Below are 13,351 nucleotides of genomic sequence, written 5' to 3'. Positions count from 1 at the left end.
AAACCGCTGCTCAGCCTAATATTACTAGTCTAGGTACACTTAGCAATCTAACACTTAGCGCTGGTGGAACCGGTTTATTCATTCCAAATCTGAAATTTTGGGATGGAGTCAGTTCTTGGATAAATTTCAATCATGCTTACTTTCTCAATGTTATCGAAGGGGGCGCTTCAGCCAGTAGCGTTGTGGTTCTCAATAGTACGAAAGATTACTCAGGCATTCGCGATCTAACCATATCACGAAACTTTATAGCTTCGACTTCAATATCATCGCCTACGATCACATGTGATACGATTAGTAAGTCAGGTACTCAAACTATGAATGCAACGACCTTGAATATCAATCCTACTACGCTTCAACTCAGGGGAGATACTCTCAATGCTACAGGTGCGGAGCTGAACAAGCTTGCTGGATGCACAGCATCTACCGTTGAGCTGAACTATCTAGATCTTACCACCGGAGCAGGATCTGCATAAGCATCAAAGGCTCTTGTACTAGACTCTAATAGTAGCATCTCATCAGGTATCTCATCTCTAACGTCAACCAATCTGATATCCACTACTTCTACCCAATGTCAGATTGCGGCCGGGACATCATTTACATCAACAACGCGTGCCTCTGATTTTTATCTCATGATTCGTAATCAAAGCAATACGGTTGGCGCTCAGGCCGGATTATCGTTCACGATTGAAGGTACTAGTGATATGACAACGTACACCCCTAGCGTTAATCTATATTGTACTAGAACCGCTACGAGTCTTCAATATTCAATGGCTGATTTTGCAATCAGTACACGGTCAGGAGCTAATGCATTATCACCAATGACTGAACGTATGAGAATCACTCAAGCAGGATACATTCGCTTTGGATCAGCTACCAGTACTGCAAAAATAGATATAGTTTCGAGCACGAATTTACTTGGCAACGCGCAATGCGTATAGCCGAGGATGCTACTACTCCAATCGAATTTGAAATTCAGGTATACAACGATGTCGCGGGAAAAAGTAGTGGTGTAGCTCTAGGCACCACTACGAGCGACCCGCTAAGGTTCATGGTTGGAAACACAACTCAAGCTTATCTAAACAGCTCAGGAAGACTGGGAGTTGGTATGAGTACGTGGTCGCCAGAAGCAACCATTCACTCAGGCGGAGAGGTATGGGCGAATAATTTCATGCACGTAAAGGGAGGCGGCGATGGATTTGCTAGGTATCGATTCAATTGGTCTCAGACTGACTATCCAGCGATTGGTACTGATTCAACCGTAGGAGCTATCAGGTTGGGAAAATGCGATGCTAATTACGCGTGGACAGCCTATGTCCCGGTGCGTGGAGGAAGCTATACCAATGCAAGCGATGAGAGGTTGAAGGCGGACATTGTAGACTGTCCCTATGGTTTGGCAAGCCTTATGAGAATGAGACCTAGAAAATTCAGAATGGTTCAAGAGCAGACTGTCCATGTTGGCTATATCGCGCAGGAGCTGTATAAGGTCATACCAGAAGCAGTAGATATCGGAGCAAACGATGAGCTTAATCCGGATGGGTTTCCAGTGAATCCATGGGGAATCGATCTCGCCAGTTTAACCTCGGTCTCCCGTCAATTCCTTTGAATTTCAATCTTGCGATTATACTTTTCAGGCGGAGTGCTTAACGCGTTAGCTGTTATATCTAAAAATTCTAAATATTAGTAAATCTATCCAAGAACAGCAAGGCCAAATCAATAATCTCAAAGCTGAACTCAATGAGTTGAGAGCGATTATGTCGGAGTAAATATAGAATGGTATCTGTCAAACCCAGTTCGTGGCGAAGACCGCTTGCCCTCAGACTACTAACGCTAATGTCGTTGATACTGATCAACTACAATGTGATCGAATTGTCGAATTCCACGAGAGGTTATATATGGTATTGGCTCAGGGATAATTTCGCACCGACAAATATAGAGCAGATCTTGAGTAAATCGTTGTAATAGAGTATCATGGGCTGCGGACCAAGTAAAACGATCAAAAAGAACCTGACTAACCCTGAAACTGGCCAAGTCATCGGTTCAATAACGATGCACGCTGGAGTGGTTTCGATAGGGAATAATGCTTATATCCCAATCTACAACGTGCATAGTGGCAAAAATGCTGTCATGGCTATCGATATCGGAGATAAAAAAAATCAGACTCTATCGAGAGAAGAAAACAGACGTAGACATCTAAGTATATCCGCTCTGCTCTATAGAGCAAATGTCTTCACAGACTTTGACTTTTTTTTGGCTGGTAAGCCCAGACTCGGCCGCCTTCAGTTTGGGTAGATGCCTCCACCTTCTTGGTCGACTTGTCGAGGTCAGTAGCCCACACAGCGGCTTGGGTCTTCTGGGGACGATCATGAATGATGAGGTTCTTCATGATAGCTTTCAACTCAGCAACGTTGAGGTCACTATTGTCACCATAGCTGCCTCCGGAACTGGATATAATGCGCGAGTTGAAGAAGAACATGGTTTTATAATAAACGGGTGATAATATCTTTGAACTCTTTATCATCAATCAGTCGATTGCTGTACATATCCACCGTGAGAGACTTGAGCTGCTTGATGATACTGGGGTTGTCATTTCCGAGTTGTAGCTCTCCTTTTAGCTTATCGTATTCAGCCCTAAGCGTATCTAGAGGATCCTCTAACTTATTGTGGAAGCTGTATTGGAGATGAGTAATCAATAGAACCTCCTTGAACAGTTTCTTATCTTCAACGCTAAGCTTATCGTAAGCGGATTGATCGATACGGTTCTTATAGACAAGTGCCTTGATCATGGCTTGGAGGCTATCACTGATTTCCCACTTAGGACCACATTTACGCCGATTCGGCTGAACGATCACGAGCTTTTTAGCATCAAGGTCGGGGATACGAATATACTTGCTTCCGATCTGCTTGTATGAGTAGGCTGACGGCGTTGCTAATCCTTGGATCTCATTGAGATTGTAGGTACGGCCTCGGCGAACTAACTACACCTTCCAGCGGGGCAACACCTGCACCGCGCAATCCTCGACCTTGAAGCTTTCGTTTAACGCCACTCGCTTGCCTCGGCGTATCGCTTAGCCTTCGTTTGATATATCGATTTTGTCGCCTTCATAGCTGATGTAGCTGCCTTCAACACCGATCTCGCTGCTTTTGAGTTATTCCCTCTACCAGCCTCTTTTGCTTCTTCATAGCGTTTCTGAGCCTCACCGTATGTCTGAAAAGCTGCTTCTGACCCATCATGAAGCTTTTGCAAGCCGTCATCGTATTCATACTCTTCAACGCTATGCTGTCTAATATCGTGTACAGACTTTAGAATAGCCTCATTCAATATTTCAAGATTTGCATCCAGGTTTTTACGCCTTTTCTTATCAAGCTCCTTTTCTTCAAGTATCTTAGCTGCTTCTTCATCGCTCGATGGGAAGGGGTATTCAACCTCATTAAGATAGCGGTCCAAGTCCTCAACCCCGTTGAGTAGGGACGAAAAGGTATCCATCCACATGATATTCTTCATTAGCCCCTTCCAAGCTACACCACTCACCTGCTTATGTGCTTTGTTTTCACGATTTAAAATATTTAGGGGTCTAGACCCCGATGGCTGCCCAAAGTAGTATGATGGATGGGACTTAACAACACCGTTGATTTTCACGATTGGTTGTAGCCGAAATGGAATATCAATACTATTAGCGTGCAACTGGCTGTAGTAATCAGTTAAGATATTCTTGGCTTCGTTATCAGCGTTTGATAGGCTTGGGTCCATGTCTTCATCAATACCACTCATTAACCCATGCTGAGCTTCACCATTAGCTGGGGTAAAATCATTTATGTGTTTGGTTTCATTGCTCTCAACTAGTTCTAACTCGAGGCCCCTGGCTTTAGTCATATTAATAAAAGATTGGAATGTCATTATCCAGTTCACTTTCTGAGTGATTGCTTGCTTCACACGATCGCTATCTTTCCCGTAAACGCTAATGCTATTGCCATTGATCCAAACATAGCCATCTTTGTCAATAGGAGAAGATTTTGCGGAACCATTAAGAATTGGTACAATCTTCTTTATCAATCCGTTAGATTCAAGGACTTCCCTATTTTTGCTAATTGTCCAAAAAATAATTTAAGCTTGCTGTCCATTTGATCGGATCTTGTGGATGTTCCAGTATCGAACACAAAACTGTCGTCAAGTCTCTGCATAGAGCGGTTTGAATAATCTCCTTCTGAGGCATTGATTCTTTTTCTTTTTGAGCCAATATATTGCAAACCTGGTATGGGCTATTTTTGTCCTCTTTACCCATCTCATTACGTCGCTCCTTCTCATTGACGTATGCGAGGAATCTGACATCATTAATTAATACCTCACCAATATGGTCATACGTCTCAGACCAATCAATGCTCGGAACTAGTACATATTTTCTCAGTTTAATACTGTACACCTTAGCATCCATCCCAATATAATACTTAGTAAGCTGCCGGCCGTTGGAAGCAATAGGGTGAATATTTAGTTCTGCAAGGATGGGGTAAACCTCGAAGATTTTAGCGACCGCTTCCTTTGACTTTGTTTGATTTTTCATCTCAGCATTGCCTTCGTCGAACAAATCTTCTTCGACGGGCTATTGCGGCAGTGGACTATCAGGGCCAACACCAGCATCTGTCATTCTTGCACTATTATCAACTCCAACATCAGTCATATCGGGGCTCACGTGGACCCAACCATCACTGGTTTTGGGCTTAGCAGTACTGGAAGCATCAACGGACTGAGGCTTTGCAGTAGTCGATGCATCGTTCATTTCAGGTGTTGCATTACCTTCAGCATCTACCATTGTTGAGGACTCAGGGTTTTTTGGGAGTTTTCAATATTCAGACTTTTTTTAACTCTTCCGGCGTAGCCTCGTCAGGGCCAACCGAAATATCAGACTGAGCGGATTGTGTTGATTTCTTTGGAACAGAAGTGATACCATTCGCGATATCGCTAGCCCATGATGCACCTTCGTACATAAGGCGCTTGGACTTGGCTTGACGAACTCGGCGCTCAGCTCGTTCGAGTAGCTCCTGCCGCTTTTGCTCTCGTTGAGCGAGGGATGTAAAGTTGGGAAACATTGTCTAACTATATCATGGTAGTCATAAAAAAATATTAGCATCGATTAAACACATACTCACCAATAGCTTGGCATAACGGAGTCATGCCTAAATGGTTGATACGTATGACAGATACGGTTTCGCTCATTGAGAAGATTGATGTATCGATCCTTGATGCAATGAAACGGCACACCAAATATCGTTTCTAACTGGTCGCGGTACTGTAGATTGCACACGGTTTCCCGGAAATTGGCTACTGGGTCTAAATGTCTGAGTTCATTTTTGATTCGACTAACCTCTTGAATTATCCACAGCTTTCTTCGGAGCTGTACAAGCTCACGTTGATTCTCTACGCAGTTGCAACACATTCTATATATGAAGTCATATATTTTTAAGCATTATTTTTGGAAAATAAATTGATAGATATAGATGAGTCAACGGTTACAGAGGATTGCTCTATTAAACTTATTTCGAAGCTAGTTCGACTCATTTTTTATCGACTTCCAGTACTCATACTCTAAGGTTGATCTCTTGTTCTTATTGACTAATCTAAGATTATCTTGTGGCTCCCAGGAGTCAAGTTCATTACCGACCCACTGAACGAGATACTTGTACTTGCCGGTTTGCATCTTTTTGTGGTCTAAGATCTTCTCCACCTCTAAAATATCACCTCTGTTGATAGTAGCTTCAGATGTTTCTGCTTTAACAATTTTTAGATCGTTTTGACCCCTTGTAAAGAGTGTGTCCGTTTTTCGACTTGATTTGGATGCAGTAGCCATCAATACCTACCACCGAATACACAGCCTTAGGTGCTGCTTCTTTATCAAATGTTTTCTTTTTTAGTCGATACAAAACCTTTTCACCGACCTCGAACTCGTTTTCAATACTCTCGGCTTCAGCCTAGTTCAGATTCAATTACCTTACCTTTAGCTTCGTTGGGGGTCATACCAATCGTCCGATGGGTCGTGCTATTGTAGTTCTCAATAACAGCAGCTATGAGCTTCTGGGTTAGTCGCTTTGGTTCGATTTTGACAAGGCGCTGCTTCAGAGTTCTATTGAAGCGTTCAATTTTACCCATTTTGGCGTGATCACCAGGCTCATTGTTGAAATGGTCAGTTTTCTTAGTTTTGAATAATTTCTGAGCCTGTTGGTTCATGAATTCTGAACCATTATCGGTTGTGAGAATGTCAACCTTATGGAGGCGGACAAAAACCCTAATTGCTGCTAGTGCGGTCGGGCCAGTTTTGTTGGTTAGTAGTTTTGCGTAGCCTAGGCGAGAGTTGATGTTGATCGCAGTCAAGATTGGTCTTTTCTCCCAAAACGCCAAGTCCATCTGCCACGAATTGGGGTTAGTCGATGCGATTTTGAACCCATCGTATCGCTTCTTCTGCTCCTGAAATCGCTGAATATCGCTCTGGTTTGAGTACCATTCCTTGACGATTCTCATCGTAATCTTCGGCTCCAGTTCTTTAGCCTTCTGGTATAAGGCTTGGGCACCCACATAGCCCGTTTTGGGGTCATAGTATAATTTGGACAACAGCTGATCCATCGCTCTATATGGTTTTAAAACAAAAAAATCCCCTGCCAGGTAGTTGCTTATATGTCGAGCGGTTCGGTGGTGATACCATCCGCAAGTACACGACGCTTGTCATAATAGTAGTTTAGAGCTGTTTTAGTCTGGGTGTACGTAATGATTGACTTACTCTCCTTACTGAGTCTAAACCCCTTGTTGGTGCCCTGTAGCGTGATGCGATCGCGAACAACTGATTCAAAGCCATCTGGGTTGAGGACGTCGCCATTGCGGCCACCACTCTGCTGGACTCCCTTCGCTGAAACCGTGACCTTGTAAGATTCGTCTGGTAGGTAGCAAATGTAGTTCTTAGAGGACAATGATACCATAGCATCGCCAGACCACTCATCCTTGAACAAACCTGGCGTTCGGCGTTCAAACTGAGCCATCTCTTCGCTATAATCACGTGGGAACCACTCGTACTTATGCTGCTGAAAATGCTCACGAAGCTCGGGCTTGATACACTCAACGAATGGCTTCTCACAGCTGAACGCAATATAAGCCGAGTCTGTGTCCATTTCTTGGTACTGGAATTCCGAACGGTCGAAGTAGAAGTCAATGCAATCATAGTAGAATTGCAGCATACGGAGCTTAGCGAGCTGATAGATTGCAATCGATAGATGAATTGGGTTCTTATTGTTGAGCTTTCGCTTCTTCATAGTGAATTCACATGAATTATTCAGCTCTTCCATTCCATGGAAGGTGAAGTGCTCAATCTTGGCCTTGATTGCCTTATCGTCCGACTCATACCTGACCTCCTTGAGCTTGCTCATGTCCATGCCAGATCGACCAAACGCACTATTACCAACCAGTTTCATCATCTCAGCAATCATAGCCTTATTATTGCTACCCTCACAAAGCGTTTTCAGCTTAGTCAACAAGTCTAGAACCAAATGAATCTTAGGATTGGTTGTCGATTCATTCATGAATCTATCGATAATGAGCGCATCAAATGATTTAGGGTTCGTAATGATTTTTTTCAACTCTTGGACTAAATCATCCATATCAGAGTCAGATACCTTCTCAATAATGATCTTACAGATGGATTTAACATTTTCATCACCCTCTCGTCGCGCACTCGATACGGCTTCCATGAATGGTGCAAATGCCTTGTGAGAGCTAGCCTTGATGAAGCTGTCAGTCTTGGTGATCTCCATACCATGAGAAATCTACCATTTGAGTAGCGGTGCATAAATGAGGATCTTCTCACCAAAGTAGCTCCCGATGAGTTTGCGAGCCGGCTTTGCTCGGCTTTGCTTGCGCTCCTCGTTGTACTCGAACATGTGCTGACCGATGACACTCCGATCGCTGCAGTCGATAAGGGTGTTCTTGAAAATTGGGGTCATTTCACTGAAGTAGGGTTTGAGGTGCTCTGGTGTAAGGATATCACACTCGAGGAAGCCAAAGATCTTGTCATTTACAATATCATCGACGATCCCTGTGTATGCTTCGATGGTAGTCAACCGTCCACATGGCATCTCATTACCAAGAGCCCACAAATACAGAGCATTAGCATCGTAGCCGATGATCTTTTTGCAGATCCTACCCCCTCGAATCTTGGTCTCGTTGCGTTTCGCGTATCTGTTCAAGATGATAGAAGGACCACCAGCAATGTTCGCCTTCATCTTGGTGTAGATGTCCTTCTCCTTTCTATCGATACTGTACACCAACCTGTCTGAGTTGAATTCAAGTAGCTTCTTGTGGCGGAAGCCCTTTAGCGGCATGTTCTTGCGAGCAACGTTGCATCCCACACAGCTGATCAAGATATTACCATCGATGTGTCCGAGCTTGTTATTGATTCGGTCAGCCGAGGCAGTATCAGTTGTGAGTTGCTTGTAGCATAGCCCACACAGGTATTTTTGTCGCTCTAGCAAGTCGTTGAGGTGTTCTAGCGTCATATTGAATTCACGATCGGCATCAGCATCCTGGGTCTTATATCCACTTAAGCGACTAGCGGGAAAGTCAAACGCTTCAGCAGGCTCCTTACTGGGTTGCTGGAGGTTGTTGAAGCTCGTCTGATACATGGCTTTCTCAGAGAGACCAGGTAGCGACACACCATCAGTGAACATATCAAGTTCGAAACGTTTGAATAGTTCTCGCTGGGCTTTGATGGCCTTGATGAAGGGTACTACATCGAGGTTGTTGTACCAAATGAGTAGATCCTTGATTGACTTCATGCCATAGTGTTCCCAGACGAACTGTACCCGCACATAGTCCTCATCGCTGATGCTAGTGCTACGAAGAGCACTGTCGAACGCCGACTGAGGAGGGACTTCCGTCTGACTGAGTACGTCAAATGAAGTAATGTACTCGTACGGGAAGATGCCTTTTCCTAGGCCACAGACGCATCGAATCTTGTCATCACACTTGCACTCACCGAGATATGTCGACAAGTACTTTGCATAGCTGGTGCCTGCCGGAACATAGTTGCTAATGTCAAGCATTTTTATGTCTGACGTGGCGATGCACATGTAGCTAGGATTCTTGATGACTGATGTGATGTTGTCGGTACCGATGACTGCAAACAGGTCCGCCTTGATGAGGTTGATGTCGTAGCGTCCAGAGTTGAATCCGAATACTGGTACCTGACCAATGCACTGCTTCAGCTTGCCATAATCCGAACGCTTCTTACCGAACGTGAGCTTGCTGTGGAAATCGAAGAAACAAGCAAACTCCCCGTTCTGAATCCAAGCATTGACATCATCCATCTTGTACGTCTTACCCAAGTCTAGACCAGGAACCTCAGCGTCAGTCAAACCATGGACGTTGATGATTTTGCGGAGCAAAGACTCGTACTTCGAGACGTTGTACTGCTGAATCTTAGCCGCAACTTCCTTGATGTACTGGAACATATCCTTGAGCAACTCCTTCGGCTCATCGCTGACAAAGCATCGCACCTCCTCAGTCAAGCTGTCGGCCACGGAAACAGACACAGGAATGTGTTCGTTTGTGAAGATAGTATTCTCTCCGTTTTTGACACCCGTAGGCTTGAGGATAGCCTCAAAATCATAGACAATGAAGTGATCGATGTAATGATCAGCATCCTTGATGGAGTACTTAGTCAGCATGGAACGAATGCTGTTCGAAGCGGGTTGGTAGATGGTTGGCTAAGCTGGGAACGATTCGATGTTCACGAGTTCGCATTGGTTCTTAGTGTGGTTGCGTAGCTTATCAGAGCTAACAAACACCATCTCACACATAGAGCATTGGTACTTCTGCTGGAGCATACCAACGTTCGTGATGTAGAGAGCGTGATTCTCGTGCGACAGGATGTTGATCGAATCATAGTCCTTGTCCGAGCAGCGAATGCATTCAACCTTGCCCGTCTCAACATCCATGTTGAAGACGTTGATGTTCAGCTTGAAGCACTCCTTAAGCTCATCGAATTGGAGAATGTCGATAGCTTGAAATTGCGGAACAGACCCAGAGTGTAGGTGATCTCCTTGTACGAACAGTACTGCTTGAAGGCTTGTTTCACCAGAGCCTGGATTCTGCGAGGATCCTTCTTGGCTCCCTCCTGCTTGTGATAAGCAATGCAGTGGAAGACACACTCGTTGTTCGTCTTGGGGAAGTTGATGACGTGCTTGTTATTACGAATCGCCTTAGGAATGACAGCCTCGCTATCACCCAGAGCATGGTCGCGTTGGTAGATATAGATTTTGAAGCCAGTAATCCCCTTCACCATGTACCCGGAGCTGGGGTAGTTGAGCTTGTCAGCCAACTCCATGGAGCGAATCTCCGAGATCACCTTCTTACGAATATTAGCCTTGCTGTTGATAGCTACAGGAGTGCTAAATACAGACGTGTTGCTAATATTCGGGTGGAAGTAGCGAGTCTCGCTGTCATCAGTTCTGCTGACAAGCTTGTATCCAAGAGCGATGTTGACCTTGAAGGCAGACTTCTGGGTTGCGAGCACGTTCTCGAGCTTGTCGTAGAACTCAGCAGGCTGAATTCCCTCGTAGAGGTGCGACTCCATGTCCTTACCTTGGTAGAAGCGGTACTTACTGTCTTCCTTGAAATCAGCAGCCACCTTCTTTTGGAGCTTGCCTAGACTGATCTGGTACTGCTTTGCTACCAATTTTTGGTTGGTGGGGTGGGAAATGTTGCTAATGTATACCATGCACCCCGTCTTGCCACGTACCTTAATACGGTTGCTACTACCCCATCGAATGGGTTGAATATTTAATCTCTTTAATCCTTCGAGTTCGTATGCAAACATGTTGCCTATATATGCTTAACTATATTATTCTCCGTAGATATGACTTTATAATTATTTGACCTTGTATCAGGATCGACTTTATATCTTAGTCATTTACAAAATATTCTGAAATTAATTAATTCAAATATTTGGCTTTTACCTTTTTGGAGGTTTTAAGCCATTGTCTTTGACTATATTGGGATTGACTTTTTGAGAAAAAAATTAATTAATTAATTAAGTTCGGTTTCATTATTAAGTTCGACTTCACCATCAATAAGTTCGGTTTTGGGTTTACGCATGCGAGCTCGAATCTGGTCTCTGTTCTTGTCATCGTTGTCTTTTTGATAAGATAAACGGGCTTCGCGTGTGCGCTGGTAGTAGCGCTTCTGCGCTGCTTTGATTCGTTCCTTGCTAGCTTGGTATTGCTCAGGAGAGTACGCCATCTTTGTATATTACTAACTTTATATTTATCAGGATCAAAGTATGTCAAGAAATCAAATACTACTTCGAAGTATTTAACTCGGGAGCCACATTATTCCATTCAATCGACCGCAGGAGTCATATCCCAAAAGCTTCTCCAACGCTCCGCATTATCGTCGTGCTTCCACCTCATGCACAAACAAAATGTTTCTGGATCCTCCACGTGAACAAACGTCTTCATCATGAGCGGATCGTCCGTCGTGGTTGATCCTCCTTTCAAACGACTGAAAACGCGATCTGTGCACTGAGCATCCAGAACCTTCACGAAGACCTCGACCTACACGCAAATGTCAGTAAACTTACACACACCAGAACTACGCGCTCACACAGTACCTTGCGTCTGTTGCCAATGGATTGATTCTCTTCAACAGATCCGGGTAGCATGTTGACGATGGGAACCTCAATGCTCATACCGTCGAACCAACCATGCATTTCGCGAGAAAGCGCAAGCCTGTTGTTTGAGTCGCGATCGTACTTGGCGAATTCCCGTTTGTGGTCTCTGCTTTGCTTTCTCGACACCAAATGGTAGCTTTCTGCCTTGCCGTACGGTAGGAAGAACTTCTCGTCCTCAATCCGCTGAAAACGAAACTCGTCAGTCGATGAGTCCAGATTCGAAACGCTTGTAGTCAACGATATCGATGAAACTGTGTTTTGAGGAGATTCCGAATCGTCTGGAACGTAGTCGCAGTAGAAGACGCGCTGGAGATCAGTAGACACAGCGTTAGCTGGTGCAACACGCGTCTCAACAACCTGGTTAGTTAACGGAGAGCCCAGCGTTTGTGGCCCAGTCCTTAAGTCAGTTTCGAACAGCAAAGCAGCATCTTCTATAAAAGAAACAGAGTTAGTCCTCAATGAAGCAGTATTACGATGCAGCGACAGCATATAGAAGCACGTACTTGTCTCGAATAAAACATGAAAACACAATTTCTTGTCTTCATACCAAAACGCGACATTCTTGTTGCCGATGCAGCGCGTAGGATCGTAGTATCCAATGCGTAACGTCGCCATCCAGTACAGTTTGCAGCGAATCCCTTTCGTGTTCAGCGCGTTGTCAACGGATCCAGTGACAAGCCACAATCCAGTTTGTGCGTGTTCTTGCTCCGGAACCACCACCAGCACGTGAATCTGGTCCGTTGATGGCTTCTGCATGCCCTTCAACACTTTCTGCAGGCCAGACTCCCCCTGTAGCTCCTTCTCTTCGCTTGTTAAAGCCTCAACTGCGACAGTCTTCTCGCCCTTCTTCAGCTTCTTCACATCTTCTGAGTCGGACACGAGCCACGCGCCGCCCTCCGTCTTCGCCAGGAAGAGCTGCAGCTTCGTCCAAGGATCTTCAGCTCTGATCAACCCGTCGCTCTCCGCCTTGATCGCCTTCTTCAACGCGGAAACCGATGCACCCTCGTCGATATCCACCTCGAACGCACTGCCCGCCGCACCAACGATCGCACAGAAGAGCTTCACCATCTTTCCTCGAGCCGGCAGAATTTCTGGCGTACTTAAGCGAACATGAAGGTGTGTGACATAGATTTTCAACCAATGATGAGACGCCACGTCGCGCTGGTCCGAACTACTAGTAAAATCTGCCGGCGTAATGTTCTATTGGTTTTATCAATGTGGTTTGAACGAGCGGTCCCGAAACGCCCTAAGGTCCAAAAGACGTGGCTCTCGCTATAAAGTGGGCGTCGTCAAATCAACGTCTATTAGATCTGACCGGTTTAGAGGTTCTAAAACTACCCTCATATCGAAAAGACGTGGCTCTCGCTCTCAAGTGGTCGAGAGGGGTCGTCGTTGAAATCGCTGCTGTCCCGAAAGAAGGTTTCAGGAATGTTCTCGGTGGTAAATTACGGTAAGGAAAAAAACTGCCGGCGTAATGTTCCGTGACCCACTACTTTCGAGAGTGAAGCATTTCTTCACCCGCTCAAGTCTTCTCAAGGGGTTATGAAGATTGAGCTACCGCGTTTCAAGTTGACATTCAGCGCCAACGATAACGCACAGTTCGAGTCGGAGGAGCACAAAGGATACGTTTTGTCAACGCGCCAGCAGCT

General features: G+C 45.0%; 4 protein-coding genes across 4 annotated transcripts; 1 reads left to right on the top strand and 3 right to left on the bottom strand.

The window, feature by feature from the left end:
- Positions 1 to 7,800: 7,800 nt before the first annotated feature.
- Positions 7,801 to 9,339, bottom strand: PHYSODRAFT_479057 (hypothetical protein; the record flags this gene model as incomplete). The annotated part of the gene is made up of 2 exons (XM_009521096.1): positions 7,801 to 8,463; positions 8,686 to 9,339. The coding sequence occupies 2 exons, from the start codon at positions 9,337 to 9,339 to the stop codon at positions 7,801 to 7,803; spliced, it is 1,317 nt and encodes a 438-aa protein (XP_009519391.1).
- A 598-nt stretch (positions 9,340 to 9,937) lies between these two features.
- PHYSODRAFT_486773 (hypothetical protein) lies at positions 9,938 to 10,461 on the top strand (the record flags this gene model as incomplete). Its single annotated transcript, XM_009521095.1, has 3 exons — positions 9,938 to 9,984; positions 10,061 to 10,299; positions 10,349 to 10,461. 3 exons carry the CDS (start codon positions 9,938 to 9,940, stop codon positions 10,459 to 10,461), a joined length of 399 nt encoding a protein of 132 aa, XP_009519390.1.
- A 598-nt stretch (positions 10,462 to 11,059) lies between these two features.
- On the bottom strand, positions 11,060 to 11,272 carry PHYSODRAFT_479701 (hypothetical protein; the record flags this gene model as incomplete). Its single annotated transcript, XM_009521094.1, has 1 exon — positions 11,060 to 11,272. The coding sequence occupies one exon, from the start codon at positions 11,270 to 11,272 to the stop codon at positions 11,060 to 11,062; it is 213 nt and encodes a 70-aa protein (XP_009519389.1).
- On the bottom strand, positions 11,265 to 12,774 carry PHYSODRAFT_284859 (hypothetical protein). Its single transcript, XM_009521093.1, has 3 exons — positions 12,206 to 12,774; positions 11,643 to 12,133; positions 11,265 to 11,586 (listed from the first exon to the last, which is right to left on the bottom strand). Exons 1-3 carry the CDS (start codon positions 12,768 to 12,770, stop codon positions 11,371 to 11,373), a joined length of 1,272 nt encoding a protein of 423 aa, XP_009519388.1. The 5' UTR covers positions 12,771 to 12,774; the 3' UTR covers positions 11,265 to 11,370.
- Positions 12,775 to 13,351: the final 577 nt, after the last annotated feature.

This window comes from Phytophthora sojae (genome assembly GCF_000149755.1).
Source record: "Phytophthora sojae unplaced genomic scaffold PHYSOscaffold_2, whole genome shotgun sequence".
Taxonomy (NCBI): Eukaryota; Oomycota; class Peronosporomycetes; order Peronosporales; family Peronosporaceae; genus Phytophthora; species Phytophthora sojae.
The sequence above is the reverse complement of the archived record's forward strand: the minus strand, read 5'-3'. Positions and strand labels throughout refer to the sequence as shown.